General features: G+C 52.1%; 2 protein-coding genes across 2 annotated transcripts in view; one reads left to right on the top strand and one right to left on the bottom strand.

Annotated features, from left to right (window-relative positions):
* CYB5RL (cytochrome b5 reductase like) overlaps positions 1-5,569 on the bottom strand; it is a 35,002-nt gene extending 29,433 nt beyond the window's left edge. The window contains exon 1 of the mRNA XM_074221365.1: positions 5,502-5,569. The gene's annotated coding sequence lies outside the window, so the exon portion shown is untranslated. The remainder of the gene's footprint in view (positions 1-5,501) is intronic.
* On the top strand, positions 2,867-16,749 carry MRPL37 (mitochondrial ribosomal protein L37). The gene is given in 10 exon segments (XM_074220844.1): positions 2,867-2,967; positions 3,072-3,200; positions 5,243-5,709; positions 5,712-5,912; positions 11,463-11,637; positions 11,735-11,850; positions 13,632-13,817; positions 14,636-14,793; positions 15,754-15,957; positions 16,537-16,749. Coding segments are annotated over 10 exon segments (1,815 nt in total). The 3' UTR covers positions 16,615-16,749.
* Positions 16,750-16,898: the final 149 nt, after the last annotated feature.

Genomic DNA, 16,898 nt, shown 5'->3' with positions numbered 1-16,898 from the left:
GGAAAGAAATCCCAAAAGCCAGAAATATAGAACCTCATTGGGTACTGGATTAATACAAAGATGTAGCATCTGGGGAGGCGGGATGGTGTTAGGAATGGGAAGGACTGGAGCATCTCTAAGGCATAAGTCATTCCATAGTGAATGGAAAGAATACTAATTCCAGAATCAGAGGAACTGGATTCAAATTCTCTCTTATCTTTAGTCCCTTAGGGAAACCCTTTTCTTTACTTTTTGGGGTCTCAGTTTCTTTCTTTGTAAAATGAAGGGGCTGGACTTGATGTCCTCTGTGATTCCTTCCAGCTTCAGAACTATGATTATTAAATACCATCTCCCATCAATTCAGGAATCCTTTTAAAAGAGTCCCAAGGAAAGGCTGTCTAGCCTCTACATGAACACTTCCTGGGTGTTATGAATCAGCCTAGTCCATTATCAGACAGGTCTTTAGCAAGTGTTTTCTTTATATGAAGCAGCAGGGTGGCTCAGTGGTTCAGTAGATAAAACACTTGGCTTGCAACCAGGAAAACTCATCTTCAGACACTTATGGAGAAAGGAAGGAAGGAAGGGAGGAAGGGAGGGAGGAAGTAAAGGAAGGAAGGAAGAGAGAGAGGAAGGAAGGGAGGAAGGAAGGAAGGGAGGGAGAGAGGAAGGAAGGGAGGGAGGGAGGAATGGAAGGAAGGGAAGGAGGGAAGAAGGAAGGAAGGGAGGGAGGGAGGGAGGAAGGAAGGGAAGGAAGGGAGGGAGGAAGGGAGGGAGAAAGGGAGGGAGGGAGGAAGGGAAGGAGGGACTGAGGAAGGAAGGGAAGGGAGGGAGGAAGGAAGGGAGGGAGGAAGGAAGGAAGGAAGGAAGGAAGGAAGGAAGGGAGAGAGAAAGGAAGGAAGGGAAGAAGAAAGAAAAGAAAGAAAGAAAGAAAGAAAGAAAGAAAGAAAGAAAGAAAGAACAAAGGAAAGAAAGAAAGAGAAAAGAGAGAGAGAAAAAACAGAGAAAGAAAGGATAGAAGGAAGGAAGGTAAGAAGGAAGAAAACAGAACTACCCAGAATTCAGATCAGTCAGATTTAGCACTGGAACGGAAGTGAGAGGCCTTCAAGTCTAATTCTCTCATTTTACAGATGAGGAAAACAGAATTTAAATGACTGGGTAACTAAGACAGTCAGTTGGTCAAACTTGGAATTTGAAACTGGGTCTTCTTGGCTCGGAGACTAGCTCTTTAATGATGGAGCAATATTGCCTCTCATTTTTTTTTAAAGTTTTTATATTAAACTGAAGTTAAATACAGCGGTCACCTGGAAGGACTTGTCTGAATTGATACAGAGTGAAATGAGCAGAACCAGAAATATATTATACACACTAACAATAACATGGGTGATGATAAACTATGATGGATTTGTTCATCTCACTACCACAATAATCAATTTAAAAAGATTTGTGATGGAAAATTCCACCCGTATCCAGAAGGAGCTGTAGACCTAAAATGAAGACCAAAGCTTATTATCTTAAATTTTTAAAAGTTGTCCTGTATTATGTCATTTTTCATCTCTAATGTTTTTTTTCCTTCTGTTTGGATTTGATTCTTCTCTCACAACATGATCAATATGGATCTATGTTTAGTGTGGTTATAAATGTAAAGCATATATTAGATTGCTTTCTATCAAGGGGAGGACAGGAGGGAGGGAGAAAAACATAAAACTCAAAACCTTGCCAAAAAAAATGATTGATAAACACTACCATTGCATGTAGCTGGAAAAACAAATAAATGTTTTTAAAAATGCAGAGGTCAATCCTTCTCCTGGGGAACAATTAACCAGACATACTTCCCTCCTCTAAGTAGGGAGTGCAGAATAATGTATAAACTGACTGAGGTTGCTCTGGTGTTCAATTTTACTTAATTTCTTCTTTGTTATGAAGGAGAGTTGGGGTGCATTCAATTAGGAAATGACTGATATAAATGCAGCTGTGTGTATAGACCCCAACTACATAAAAGATAAATATAAATTGGCTCCCTCCCAAGTAGGAAAGGGGAGGGGCAGCCTAGTGCTTTGTGCTATGAATGGGGAAAAATGTATCTTCTGATTGTCAAAGAATATTGAGCTCCATACTGTGCACCTTTCTAATAGACTTCGTGGATTCCAGATTTCTTTAGAAGAGAGATATATGATAGAAGATGCTCTAAGAAGGAATGAGAGAAAGTCTTCAGAGGCTGCAAACATGTAGAGGAAGCTGGTTCATCAACATTTCCCTGATTTCCAAAGTGTTTCTCTAAAGGTTGGCCCCTGTCTGCAGGGACAAGGCCCTGCCTGCCTCACCAGCATCCTAGCCAGGGTAGGAGGGGGCAAGGAGGAGAGACAGGCAGACTCTGGGAGTCCATTTCTCTTGAGAGGTATTGACCTAGAATCATCCCTATCAGTACAACCAGTAAAATCCTCTTTGGGAGGCTTGGTAGCCTTTAGGTTTGATTTTTCATCTCTTTGTTGAGCACTGCTTGGGGATACAGTCTGTGCTAGCCCCAACTTGAAACACTTGGGGTGCAACTCTATCACATTTACATTATAACCTTTTTACCTCCATGACTTCCTTCATGAGGTGGGATGTGCGGGTATTCCTTTTCTCATCCAGGAGGCAGACAGTGAGGCTGGGGGAGAGAGGAGCAGTAATCTACCCAAGAGGTCCCTGTACACAAGAGCAAGGGCCAGGAAGAAAGCCCGGGTCTTTCTGACTCCAAATCTGCTTGACGAGTTATTTCTCCATGGAGCGTATTCTCAGGATAGGAGCCAAGGCTCCTTCCCTCTCCCTCTCCTAGCCTCTTTGGGATCCTGAGCTGAGGGAAGGGGGAAGCGGACTTCTCCCCAGCCCAAGTCACCCAGAATAGGAGATGGTCAAAGAGATTGGGAATAGCTGGAAGACAATTCTGGTGGGTCTCAAAGGGGACGAGGGGGAGGGAAAGGAGGAGGGCTCTTTGGGCAGCTGCATGTTGTGAGGCACTGATGGGCAGAATGGAGACAAACAGTCACAGGGAGGCAGATTTCATTGCAATATTGAGAAATTCCAACCCCCAATTTCATGACCTTTTGCCTCAGGTGCTTTGACACAGTCAACCATCCCATCCACCTGAACACTCTGTCCTCATTTGCCTTTGAAGATGTTGCCTTCCCTGAGGTCGAGCAGGAACCCGGATTTGCTGCCTCCACTGTCCAGTCCCTGGCCAAGTCTGAGCTATTTATCTCTCACATTCATTCTCTTCTCTCTACTCCCAAAACCGGTCTCCCAGTTCAGCTAGGCTATCCCAATAGTCTCCTACTTAGTCTCCCCGTCTCAAGTCTCTGCCTATTCCAACACATCCACTCCACACACTCCACAGAGCTGCCAAAGGGGTGTAATAGCCTTATCTAATTCCTGAACAATAAATCCCTGTGACTCCTATTACATCCAGGGCCTGATTGTTGTTCCATCATTTTCAGTCAAATCTGCCTTTCTATGACCCCATCTGGGGGTTTCTTGGCAAAGACATTGGAATGGTTTGCCATTTCCTTCTCCAGCTTAGTTTACAGATGAAGAAACTGAGGCACACAAGGTGAAATGACTAGGTTTAGGTCACACAAGGTAGTAAGAGTCTGAGGCTGGCTTCAAACTCAGGTCTTCCTTGCTCCAGACCCAGTGCTCTGTCCATTGATCCACATAGCTACCCTGGAATCAAATAGAAACTCCTTTATTCAGCAATGATAATGACATCATCCATGACGTCCCTTTACAGACACTAGGAAAGAGCCAAATGGTCCCTTAGGCACTCCATCTCCAGCCTCTGAGCCTTTGTAGAAGGCCTGGAATGTCCTCTCTCCTCAGCTCCACATCTTAACTGCTTCATTTTAGTTCAAGGCCCATCTTTTGTGTGAAGACTGTTGTGATCAGTTATTGGTACCGTCCCCCAAAACAAAAGCACCTCATATTTATGCCATTTACACTTAATCATTTCCTGATGTCTCCTCTGGGAGAACGGAAGCTCCTTGAGGACAGGGGCCATGTTGTATGTCAGCTTTTGGCACCTGCCTAGGGTACAGTAGGAGCTTAGAAAATGCTCCTCCAAGCAGCCCTCCTCCCGGACCCAGAGTTGATCCCCAGTTTGCCCCTTCGACCAGCCTGGGCTCTTTGGGTTCTTCCCATGAGTCCATTGAGGAAACCTTGTCTCAGGCTCTGCCACATCATAGGAACATTGTGTCAGTCTCTGGCTGCTCATGTGTATCTAACTCATTAGAGCAACACGGTAGCAGGGCCATACAGTAAGTCTGTATGTTCCGGTTATCTAGTCCTGCCTCCTTCGTTGGCTTAAGCTAATGACCTCTCACATGAGTGCTGACTTAGACCTTGGCCTCAGAGGGCTCACCTTCTCTGGGAGGACTCAGGGAGAAGTTGGTTGGGGGGGGTTAGATTTTTTTTTTTTTGCAAGACAATGGGGTTAAGTGACTTGCCCAAGGCCACACAGCTAGGTCATTATGAAGTGTCTGAGGCTGCATTTGAACTCAGGTCCTCCTAGCTCCAGGGCTGGTGCTCCATCCACTGTACCATCTAGGCACCCCAAGAAATTGGTTGGAAAGGTACCTGGGATTGCACAGAAAGGTAGAGGGGATGGAGAACAAGGAGAAATCTACTGAAGGGTTTCTGGGGATGTCAGAGAAGGGAGGAAATGCTCTGTCCGGGGGCTGGGGGTGATCAAGGAGGCCTTCCCGGAGAAGGCAGAAGTGGCCCCGAGCCTCGAGGGAATACTGGGTCCTAAGAGGCGGGACTAGGGGAATGGAGGGGGGACGAGGGGAATGGAGGGGGGACGAGGGGAATGGAGGGGGGAGGAGGGGAATGGGGGGAGGAGGGGGGAATGGGGGGGGGAGGGGGAATGGAGGGGGGGACGAGGGGAATGGGGGGGGGACCAGGAGGGGGGGGACGAGGGGAATGGGGGGGGAGGAGGGGAATGGGGGGCGAGGGGAACGGAGGGGGGACGTGGGGAGGGGGGGGGACCAGGGGAATGGAGGGGGGAATGAGGGGGGGAATGGGGGGACCAGGGGGGACGGAGGGGGGGGGACCAGGGGAACGGAGGGGGGACGAGGGGAACGGAGGGGGGGAGGAGGGGAATGGGGGGGGACGAGGGGAACGGAGGAGGGGAGGAGGGGAATGGGGGGGGAGCTGGCACTAGGGAAGCCCGAGGTCCGCCGGGCGGCTTGGTCTAGCCCTGGGCTACACCTCCGGCGCGGGGGGCGCTCAGAGGGTCCCCGGGGCCGCCACGGAGCTCGGGGCGCAGGTCCCCGGGGCCCTCCGCTGGAGGCAGTTTCACAGTCAGCCTTCCCCTGTTCTGGGTCCAACGGGCCCAGGTCCGTGGGGTTCTCCTGCACGGCCCACGAGAGGCGCCCCCAGCCACCGCCCGGCCGCAGCCTCCGGCCCGGGGTCTTGGGGCGCCCCCTCCGAGGACCCCCTGGAGCCGGACCCGAACACGCCCCGCCCCCCCCGGCCCGGGCCCCACTCACCTGCGCCGCGGCGCGGCAGGCTCCGCCCCCGGGGGCGGGGCCGGCGCTGGGGCCCACGATTGGCCCGGGCCGGCCCCGCCCGCTTCCCGGCGGCCTCTGCGGCGGCGGCATGGCGGCGGCCCTGCGCGGGCCCGCGGTGCGGGCGCTGGGGCCGGGCTGCGGCCCAGGGGGGTCCGGCGTGGCGCCTATGAGTGGGGTGTGCGCTCCATGGCAAGCCCAAGCCGCCGCCGGACCTCGCCTACGAGATCCCGGGCCTGGAGCCCGTGACGTGGGCCGCCGGCATGAGCAGGCCCCTCTTCCCGCCCTGGAAGCGTGGCTGGGAAGACCCGCGGCCCGTCCCGCGCGATGCCCACCCACGGCGGCGCCACCCGCCCTGCCTGGTGATGCACCAGCGCTGCCGCCTGCTGGAGGGTGAGCGGCCGGGGGGGGGCGGGGAGGGGGCGGGGAGGGGGCGGGGGGAGGGGGCCGGGGGGAGAGGGGCCCCGGGGGGAGGGGGCGGGGGGGAGAGGAGCGGCCGGGGGGGGGGGCGGGGGGAGGGGGCCGGGGGAGGGGGCCCCGGGGGGAGGGGGCCGGGGGAGGGGAGCCCCGGGGGGAGGGGGCGGGGGAGAGGGGCCCCGGGGGGAGGGGAGCCCCGGGGGGAGAGGAGCCCCGGGGGGAGGGGGAGGGGGAGGGGGTCCCGAACCTCAGGCCGGGCCGGGGCTTGCCCACTCTGCCGCTCCGCGACCCTCACGCCGCAAGGGGGGAAACAGCCAGAGCGGCCGCTCTCAAGGCCGCCCTTGACCTCCGGGACGCGGGACTCAGGTGCACACGTGGCGCCCGGGGCGCTCCCATGGACCCTCTGCCAAAACTTCCACCTGTGGAGGCGGCCAGGGGGCGCCTGGAGTCAGGAGAACCTGGGTTCCAATCCGGCCTCAGACGCTTCATAATGACCTAGCTGTGTGGCCTTGGGCAAGCCGCTTAACCCCACTGCCTTGCAAAAAAACCTACAAAAGTAAAAAAAAATTCACCTGTAAAATGAGGAGTCCCAGGAGCTCCAGTGAGAGACTGAGAAGCATTTAGCACAGCTTTCCCGTTCTACCTAATATTAGACGTCTCAGACCCGGTGTCCAACATGCCAGGACTGAATTTGTCTCCCCTTCTCCTCCTCCCCAAATTCTCTCTCAGGGGAGCCACCCAGTCTCAAACGCCCCAGCTTTCTCAGCAACTCTCCCCCCACCCCAATCCATCCCCTTCTGGGTGCAGGCTCCCTCATCTCGTGCCTGCCTTGCTGCAGTGACTTCTGGGGCATCAGCCGGCCTCAATCCTTCCTCCCCTCAATTGTCAAAGTGGTCTTCCTTAAATGCAGGTCTGACTGTCACTCCCCCACCCCTTACTCAGTAAACTCCAGTGGCTCCTTCTTACCTCCAGGATCCAATATAGAATCTCCTGGAGTTTAGAGCCCTCCATAACCTTCTCCCCCTCCAGTCTTCTCCTACCCCCCATATACCCTTTGTGCCAGTACCAGGGCTGACACAAGACCCTCTGTCTCAGTGTCCCCCGTGCCCAGCAGGCTCTCCCTCTTCATCTCTGCCTCCAGGCGTCCCTGGCTGCTTTCATTTCTTAGCTAGAATCCCACCTTTTGTGAGAAGCCTTTCCCAGCACTTCATCTTCTTAGTTTTCTTTCTCTGACACTGACCCGTTGATCCTGTCTGTATCGTGTTTGTATACAGTTTGCCTCCAACCTGGGAGCCCCTTGGGCACAAGGGCAGTTTTTATCTTTCTCTGTATCCCTTGGGCTTAGCCCAGGGCCTTCTCATCGGAGATGCTTAGTAAAGGCTGGTTGATTGACGACAGATAAGAAAACTCAAATGGTGTAAGTAGGATGATAGAAAGAGGAGTGAATGTGAAAGGCATGAAGCCTTGGGGATGACAGTGGGCAGTTTGTAGCCTGGAAAGCATCCTTTCTTTTTCAGTTGACAAGGCCTGGCAGCTCTGCCTGAGTGCTTGTGAGCTTGGTCTTTCTCCAAGCTCCCCTTGTGAGCCTCATCCCCTTTTCTTGAGCCATTGCAACAGCCTCCTTGTTTGCTTCCCCCTCATGTCCCCTTTTTTTGTCCCCCACAAAGCTGCCTCAACTCTGAAAACTCGGCTGTTCGATTCTTCTAACCCATCAAAGTCCAGTGCCAGGCCTGTTGTCCTCCAGCCAGTGTGACTGCTTGCTGTGCTTGGAGGGCCCCCTCCTCATCTGTGCTCTCTCATCTTGGAAATGTGCAGGGCTGGACCAGAGAAGGTCTTAAATGCCATACAACTCTGGAATACCAGGGACAACAGGTGTCTTACAAGTGTGAGGGATTATTTCCAGGCTGAGACCCCGCTGACCTGGGTTTAATGTCCCATCTCTGCCACACGTAACTTTGGGCACATCCTTTACTTGTCTCTGTCAGCTCTCTCAGACTAGGTGCTGAGCTGCTTCCCCGGAAGTTATTCTGTGATGTTCTAAAAGAAATCACCATTCCAGTCAATGTCAAATAAGGAGGCATGTACTGGAGGGTTTTGATGGGTCCACAAGGAGATATTTCATTTTCTTGATAAGAAAACTGCCCTGGAGAGGGAAGGACTCCTCACATATGAAAGGTCTTGGGACTCCAGAAGTCAGTTATCCTTTCCATTGTATTTACCTTATACTAGGATTAACGTCTCTGGGCTTCAGTTTTCTCCTTTGGGAAATGAAGGACTTAAGGCCGAAGCTCATAAACTCTTACCCTATTCCTGTGCTCCTAGTAGGTGCTTAATGCATGTTTTGAATGAATCTAACCGTGGGTGCTGTCATTAGCTCACTGCATGACTTGAAGCACTTTCTCCTTTTTAAACCTCCTCTACCCTGGGAAGGGCCTGGACTGGTCATCTCTAAGATCTCTTTCACTTGGACATTCTGAGAATCTGAAAGCCCTGTGTCCTAGAGTCTCTCCACTGTGGTCCAGACTAGTCTGGCTCCCTCACAAACCCTGCTCCCAATCTGAGTTTCTTCCCCTGGAAAAATAAGAATGGTCAGAGGTTTTCTGCTGATCTCCCAGAGCCAGACTGAGACACCCAGTGCTCAGGGGCTTGTTACATTCATGTGAGCAGGCAGCGGCTGGTGAGATGGGAGCCTTGGGGACCCTTGAGATTCCCACTTGCCCCACCTCTTTTACAGAGAATTTTGGGGGGGGGCAGGGAAGGACTTGTCCAGGGTCACAGGGCAATATCTCTTCCAGTCAGTCAGCATGGACTTTGATTGCTTGCATATCTTCTGGTTACAGCCATACTTGTTTTCTTTTTGGTGTTGATTATTATCTTTTCTCTATGTGATACTCTGATTGCAAGAAATCTGATTCAAGAATCATTCCAAGGCATTTATTAAGGTAGAATCTTTCATTTCTTCTAGCGTGGTGACAGCACCTTTGGCCTCTCTCTAGACATACTCATGAGAATAGGATCAGTCTTCTGGGTGGACCAAAAAACCTTGCCTTTGGTTTTTAAACATAACCATATTGTTCTAGCCTATCAGTCTGTTTTCAGCTGCCATTGACACTGATGTCCCTGATTCTTAAGACTTATTTTAGGCCGACTTCATTTGCATGAAAGTATATCAACCTTCTGATATAGCCGGATGTTCATTTTGTCTTTCTATTCCCACCCAGCATTACATTCTTTGTACAGGGCAGATACTTAAAACAAAAAATTTGGAATTGAGACTGGGTTCCCTGGTTCCCAAGATGCTCTTTGGGGCAATCTCTGCTCCCTGGAGTGGTTTCTTTGTCCTTCCCAGAAATCAATAGGAGAGGCAAGAGAGAGTACCTCCCTGGGGGCGAACTGAAGAGGGAAAGAAACAGGGGAAGCAGCCACTGTTTGGTCTAGAGAAGAGAGTTATGTAAAAAAAAAAGATTGTTGAAAAGTTCCTTGTAGGGGCGGCTAGGTGGCGCAGTGGATAGAGGACCAGCTCTGGAGTCAGGAGGACCTGAGTTCAAATCCCCTCTCAGACACTTAATAATAACTTAGCTGTGTGGCCTTGGGCAAGTCACCCCATTGCCTTGCAAAAAGCTAAAAAAAACAAAGTTCCATGTAGTTGGGGAAATGTTAGAGAAGAGGACTGGGATCTTCTGTTCATGCAGAGGGAAAGTTCACCTTTCTCCTTGGTTCCAGGGAGCAGACCTTGAATCCACAGAGAACTCCAGAGAGGAAAATGCTTCCCAAGCCTGGGGCTTCACCTTTCTTTCTACCCCCCAGCATATAGTAGGCATAGGATGAAGGCTTGACTGAATCCCAGGTGTTCCGCCAGGAAAGGAAACTCCCTCTCACTGATGGTGACCACTGTGCATTAGCTGGCATTTCTAGGGGCTCAAATACCCCCTTAGGGACATTGTAAAGGAAATCCCCTCCTTCAGGACATAGATAGGAGAGATGGGACTGCAGTCGGTGGAAGTTTTGCACTCTGAGGCCTGAGGGGAGTTCAACGGCAGCCTGGCTACTTACTCCCTTGAGTGACCCAGACAAATCGCCTCTCTCTGGCCCTCAGTTTCTTCTGTAAAATAACCTTAAGGGCTCTTCCCACTCTGTGCTCCTGTGACTTTTAGAACCTCTTCCACCTTGGAGAACCTTTGATGTGATGGCATGACGGGGCGGGGGTGGAGAGTGAGTACCAACTTATTAGTAATTGAGTTATGTGAAACTCCCATAACTTCATCTGCTGCTTGCTCAAAAGGGTGAGTGACTTTGCCGTGGTCACCCATGTGTTAGTGGCTGGACTTGAATCCAGGTCTTTTTGACTCTAAATTCAACCCATTTTTCTACTGCGCTATAATACCTCTCTCAGTGGGGAGGAAAGCAAATCTAATTCTGGAAACTTCCCCACAATGTAACCTAACCCTTGGTTACTTTGCTTCTATCTAAACCAGCCAGCCAGTGACTTAACTTTATGACAGGGTGAACAATCAACAAGATAGATGGGTCCTGGACTGGAGTGGAAAGAGTTGCTGGGCTTGTGGTGACAGGCCTGGTGCCTGAATGCTGCTCCGTGTGACTTTGGGGAAGCCTCTGTTTGTCACCTGTAATATGAGGGAGGTGGACTCCATGAGCTCTTGGTCCATAGAACCTACCTGACCTCTCCAGACCTCCCTACCTGTGAGCAGTGCTTGCAAATCCTTTCCAAGCCTGGAAGCTAGTGGCCAAACCAAGACAGTGACTCAGTTCTCCCAACTCCCAGTCTATGAACCATTAGAAAGGTGACAATTTGAATTTTATAGCACTTAGATACTCCTAGTTGGTCTCAACAGTATAGGAAGGTGTCCACCATGAGAATTACCTTTGTTTTCTCCATGAGGGACCAGGCCCAAGAAAGTAAGAAAGACCCTCCCAGAGTCACTCACCTTCCCACCTACTGCCGAACTGTTCAGTTTGATTTCAGAACTTTTGTTTTTAAGCTATGAAGCCTTCCTTCTGACTCGAGAGGAAGGAGCAGCTTTCTGACTTTGATGCCCTCCACCAGTGTTCCGTGCCACCCAGAGACATGCCCCATCCTCTGATAATGGTCCTTCTGAAGCATCTAAGACGCTCTTTCAGCCCTGCTCTCAATGTTTAATTCATAACTTGTCCCTGAGTCTGAATGAGCTTGTGGCAGCTTTCTCACTTTAACAAATGGTCTGCTGTCAAAAGCGACTGTCCAAGCTCTGCCCGCCAAGTACTGGCACTTGGAGCAGTGTGTGGGGAGCGCCTGGCCAAGGGCTTGGACCCATGACTCCCCCATTCTCCCACCCCTACTACAAGGTCCAGGAGAGCTGAATGTGGGCCATTTCTGGATCCTGCCTCCCTTCCGTCCCCACCCAGGGAGACCCATAAGTACCTGTAGAATTTAGAGGCAGGATGGGTGGAATATCCCCTGTCATTAGTGCCGCTCCCATCCTAATGGTCTTATTTGCTGAATTCCTTCCCCCCCCCCCCCCCCCCAAGGTGTAAAGCAAGCCCTCTGGCTCACCAAGTCCAAGTTAATAGAAGGTCTCCCGGAGAGGGTCCTCAGCCTGGCCGAGAATCATCTTGAGAACCAAGATGAGCAGGTCCAGAATGCCATCTGTCATGCCCGCCTGTGGCATTCCACTGACGACATCCCCAAGAGAGAGACATACTGGTAAGCCTGGGGAAGCACATTGCCCAGCATTCACTTCTTAAGAAGAATTAAATTGTTGGCTTCATTCACCCATGTATCTGTTGTTTCTCCCCCGAAGCCCTGTCATTGTGGACAATCTAATACAGCTGTGTAAAACCAAGATTCCCCAGTACCCCACTCTGACCAGGAGGATCCAAGCCAGGGACTACATGCTGTCGACTTCATGGCATCGAGGTCAGTGCTGCCAGGGTGCCCCCTTCAACTTGTCTCTCTGTTTAGTGGGTCAATAAGACTTGTTGTTTCCACGGGTTATGTGGGTTGGGGGGGATCCAGGAGGCAGGGCACCAGAGTCCAACACTAGCTCTTCTGCTCCCTCTCTGTGGGACTTTCACTGGGTTAGCTGTGCCCTCTCAGGTGCTCCCTGGTGGAACATCCCCCTCTATTAGAAGCTAAGCTCCTGGAGGACTTTGCTTAGTATTTGTGTCCCTAAGCACTGAACCCCAGGCCTTGATGCCCAGGAGTTCCTAATTGCATGTTCATCAGGTGCCTTCATTCATTCATTCATCAGCCCAGTCTTTCCTCCCTACCTCATCCCTGTTAGGCAGGGGCACTTGGAGGGTTTGAACAGAGACAGCCAGGTCCCATGGATGATACCAACTTCCTGGTAGAGTAAAGCCACTTGACCAGAGCTCCCCAGCAGCCTCTGCTGCAAGGAGCCTTTTCAGAGGAGAGTGGAGTGACAGAAGGCTTGGCGCCCTCAATCAATTAGAACCTCATTAAGAAGAGAAGTATATAATCGCAAACATCAAATGTTGCTTCTAATTAAACTCCTCCATTCCCTGTAGTCTCAGACAAGGGACGTGTGAAGGATTGAATTAGAAACCACACTGGTGTGGTCTGTGGGGAGGCCCCGAAGGTCCAGGGACAGTTAAGTGTCTTCCCTGCTCCTAGAGTCAAGAAATAGGCAGTCACTTAGGTATCTTTTCTTCCTGCCCTTGCCTTTTACAGATGAGGAAACTGAGTCACAAAGTGGTCAAGTGACCCGCAAGAAAATAAAACCATTTTACAAGATGTGAAGTTGCCAGGCTGGTTTTCTAAAAGCCTCCTAGACTCTGCCCCTATGAGTCTTCTGCCCTTCCAGGCCACCTCCTTGGGCAGTGCCTGGCTTTTCCCAGCATGGCTGCTACTGCTTAGGCCACTCCTCTTTGGAAGTTTCCAGCAAAGCCTATTTAAGAGCCCCACGGGACCATCAGTCTCTGCTCAGAGTGCTGAGGTTTTCTGCATCTGCACAGCAACTATGTTTCCCAGTTTATTAAGATTCAGCATTTACTTGGCTCCAAGTAACTTTCGGCTTTTTCCACCCATCAGATTCACCTCAAAAGGACAAAGGCCTGGTGCCCTCCAGGCCAGTCAAAGCAGTGTCTGAAGTATTTTCCAAAGAGGAGCCCGGATGGCAGGAGGGTGGTGGCTGAAGGGCCTGTGCTCTCCTCCCCTGGTTAGGCTGACACTGGGCTCTGTTCTGGCTGCCATGTTTTGGGAGTGACTGACAAGCTGTAGGACACCCATAGGAGGGCAGCTGGGAGGGTGACCCCAGGCATCAGAATCCCTTGTTCAGGAGGAATCAGAGATGAGGGTGAAAGTTCATCCAAGGAGAGAGGATTTAGAGCAGGAAAAGACTTCAAAGAGAGTTTCATCCCTTTCTCCCTCATGGTTTTCCAATGAAGGAGCAGGCTCAGGTGGTGAGATTTCCCTAGGGTCACCCAGCCAGTGTGTCAGATGTAGGATTGGAATCTAGGTCTTGCTCACTCCTAACCTCCTATGCCATCTTCAGGACAGAGGCAGAGTCAGCAAATGCACTTAGCCTGGACATTGGGGTTACAGTTCTCTGTGGATGTGCCATGTCTTTGGGTCTCCCCTAACTTCAGGCCCTGTCCTTTGTATTTAGCGGGACCTCAGAAATGCAGGAAGTGCTTGTACAGTGAGGTTGCTATGTTTGCCCATTTCTCTCCTTACAGAATCCATTTTCCTTCAGATCCGTGGTCTTAATGGGATTCGGTTGAGTGCCAAGGATCCTTTGCTGCCAATTGCTTCCCAGGAAGAGGTCCAGGCTACTGAGAATCATGTCCTTGAGACCTTCTACCCCATTGCTCCAACCATTAATCTGCAGGAATGTGACATTTATGATGTGAAAGAAGACACAGGTCGGTAGAACTGAGGAGGGCCATCATTTGTTTACATGCAGAGACAATTGAGGCCAGATGGAATGGGTGGAGAGGGGGAAAGGGGAAGCTCTTCTTTCCTACTGTTATGCATCTCTCCCTAGAAACTTTAGGAGGCTGAGACATGTAGATAGGCCAGAATCATACCAGTGAAGCCTTGGGGGGTATGGAGCTGGCAACAGAGCTGGCAGCTTGTCACCTCAGGAGTCCTGCCTCCTGAGCCTGGGGGGTGAAGGGGGGGGCTGGGCTTGGAGAGGAGATGGCTGACCCAGACTGGTACAAACCAGGCCAGTGGCTCCACTGTACCTTCTGCTCTGAAATCCTGGACCCCCACTAGAATTTTCCCATTCCTATTCCTTGTCAAGAAGAAAGAAGCAGCCATGGACTGTTTGCGGTTCCAGGTCCCAGGGATTCTTCTTCTCAGACGACTTCCCCTGCTCTTTTGGCTTTTGTCATTGTCCTTCTGTGTCCAATGAGCCTCCTTGTGACCTGGAGCATCTCTCCTCCCCGGTGGGGAATTGCAGAACTAGAGGTGTCTCTCTAGAGGCTGCCCCCCCCCCAAGTGACTGTCTCCTCCCTTCATTTTCCTCATCTCTTCCTCTTCCCTCATCTCCAGCTGTCTGTAGAAACACTCAGCTGATCATAAGACTGATCACGGCCACCCAAGAGTTGGTGGAGTGAGACTGTGAGTGGGGGAGGGGCACCTGCTGCTCCCTGACCTGCCCAGCCTCGGTCCTGGGGCCTACTAGGCTCAATGCCAAGGTCACCCACACCAGCCTTCCACAACTTCCATGTTCCAGGTTTCCACGAAAGCTACCCTTACCCCCATCCGCACACTGTGTACTTCGCTGAGTCGGCCATCAGTCGCCGGGCTCGATTTCGACCAGAGCAACTCCGAGCCAAGATGATCATGTTCGCTTTTGGCAATGCTCTGGCTCAGGCCCGGACTCTGTATGGGGTACGTACTCTCCCGTCCTGTCTTCTTACTTGGTCCTGTGAAGGGGGTGTGTCTGTCTCTGCATGTGCGCGTCCTCCTGGCAGCATTTCTGGAGGCCTGATGAGAACAGGGCTTGGGTGGCAGGGCAACTGAGATGGGGTGAAAAAAGACCCCTCTCTGTCCCTTTGGGTACAAACCACTCTCAGGGATGTGGCGTTAAGCAGTGATTGAGGGAGCTCTGAGGTCCTCAGAGCCAGGGCAGTGTGGGAGGGTCTCTCCTAAATACCCTTGGCCTGAACTCTTGGAGAGGCTGAGGGGCTGAATGGGAGGGTCTCTGGTACCCTTTAGCTTGTTGGCTGGATCCTTGGCCTTGTCACTCTCCCCTATGAGCAGGGAATACTTGACCCAAAACTTTGTCCCCAAATCTGGGGGTTGGGGTAAACCATCAGAAAAGCAGATTTCCTAGACTGATTGTAGGATTAAGCTCGGCTGCAGCCCTGGAATGGGTGCTGTTCACTTACACCTGCTCTCTGAAGACCCCAAGGCTGGAGAAGTGGCCCTTTCTGGGTACCTTGGGCCTCCAGCTGGGATGGATGCTCTTGGACACATTGCCAGCTCAAGTGGAGCCTTTACTGGGCTGATTGCCCTCAGGCCCCAGTCCTTTGCCTGGTGCTCCAGGGGATTGTGAAGACAGATGTGTCAGCTCCCGGGAGGAGCTCAGGGGGTCAGCTCTGCCCCCGGCTTCCCTGTAGTCTAGACCAGAGCAATGGGTGGGGTCGAGCAGGAGAGCAGATGTGCTGACCTGCAGGGAAGGAGACTGAGAGCATCGGCCAGGCATAGCTGGAACTGGGCCCAATCAGAACCAGATCAAGGCCACCCCCCCCCCCCCCGCTCCTCTGCAGCTGCCTTGAGAGCTGCCCTCGGTCAAGTGGTGGGGCCTCCCCATGCTGCCCAAGGTTCTACTTGTCCATCTGCCCTCAGGAAGAGGCTCGGGTGTTGGAGCGGCCGATAGTGGTTCAGAGTGTGGGCACCGATGGCCGCGTCTTCCAGTTCATGGTGTTCCAGCTGAACACGACGGACCTGGCGTCCAATGATGGCATCAAGAACCTCGTCTGGATGGATTCTGACCAACTTCTCTACCAGCATTTTCGATGTCTTCCAGTTATCAAAAAGAGAGTCGTTGTGGTAAGTGTGAAACCCAGTTTGTTCTCCTTGAGTTCATCTGGGAGGGTAAATGCTGAGGCTATGGGTGCCCCACCCTTCCTGAAGCCAGCATTGCCTCTTCCCAAGTCACCTGATAGACCTGAGAGGGAGCTCAGAGGTCCCCCTATCCAGCCCCCATCCTAAAGATGAAGGCCTGGGGCGGCCTGGGAGAGAGCTAGGAAGGTGACAGCAGGGCCAGGGCAGAGGGAGGATTTGAATCCAGTGCAGCACTCTGAGGATCCTGGTTGGGTGCCCTGATGGGGAGCTGAGGGAGAGGGAGAAGAAAGCAGACTGAGTCTCATCTCAGGTGGAAAAATGCCCAGGTTGGTAGAACCACGAAGGGGCGCCGCAGAGGAAGCTCAGCCAAGCCAGGCTCCTCCTTTTCAGACAAGGAAACTGAGGAAGCACATGGCAGTGTCTGAGCTGACCATGCTTCTCTGCCTCCCCCTTGGGGGTGAGGGTGAGTCCAGGGCCAGCATTGAAGACCCCAGGAAACTGACCCTTATTTTCATTCCATCCCTTAAATGGGCAAGCAGAAAAGTGACTCTGTATTCTCTGCAGGAACCTGCTGGGATTATAGATTATCAGCCTGCGACTTTCAAGAAGTTTTTAGCAATGTACCTCCATGGTGCGGCCTGAACACCGGCCCTCCAGCGGAGGTCTGACGACCTTGGTGGAAACAGAGACAGTCCTGGCCCACCTCTGGACCCAAGGTTCTGAATGAATAAAGAGCTATTTATCTCCTTGAGCTTGTCCTTCATTTGAGAGTGTCCATTGTCCATCAGGAAATGCAGCCAAATAGAGCAGAGGGCCCACTGTGACTTCTGGGAGGGGTGGGGGTGCACTGAAGTCCTTGCTTGGCGCAGCCACTGTGCCAAGCAGGCTGACCCGGGAACTGTGTGGGTGCTGTGGGTCTGTCCCGG

The sequence above is a fragment of the Macrotis lagotis genome, chromosome 2 (genome assembly GCF_037893015.1).
Source record: "Macrotis lagotis isolate mMagLag1 chromosome 2, bilby.v1.9.chrom.fasta, whole genome shotgun sequence".
Taxonomy (NCBI): domain Eukaryota; kingdom Metazoa; phylum Chordata; class Mammalia; order Peramelemorphia; family Peramelidae; genus Macrotis; species Macrotis lagotis.
The sequence above is the reverse complement of the archived record's forward strand: the minus strand, read 5'-3'. Positions and strand labels throughout refer to the sequence as shown.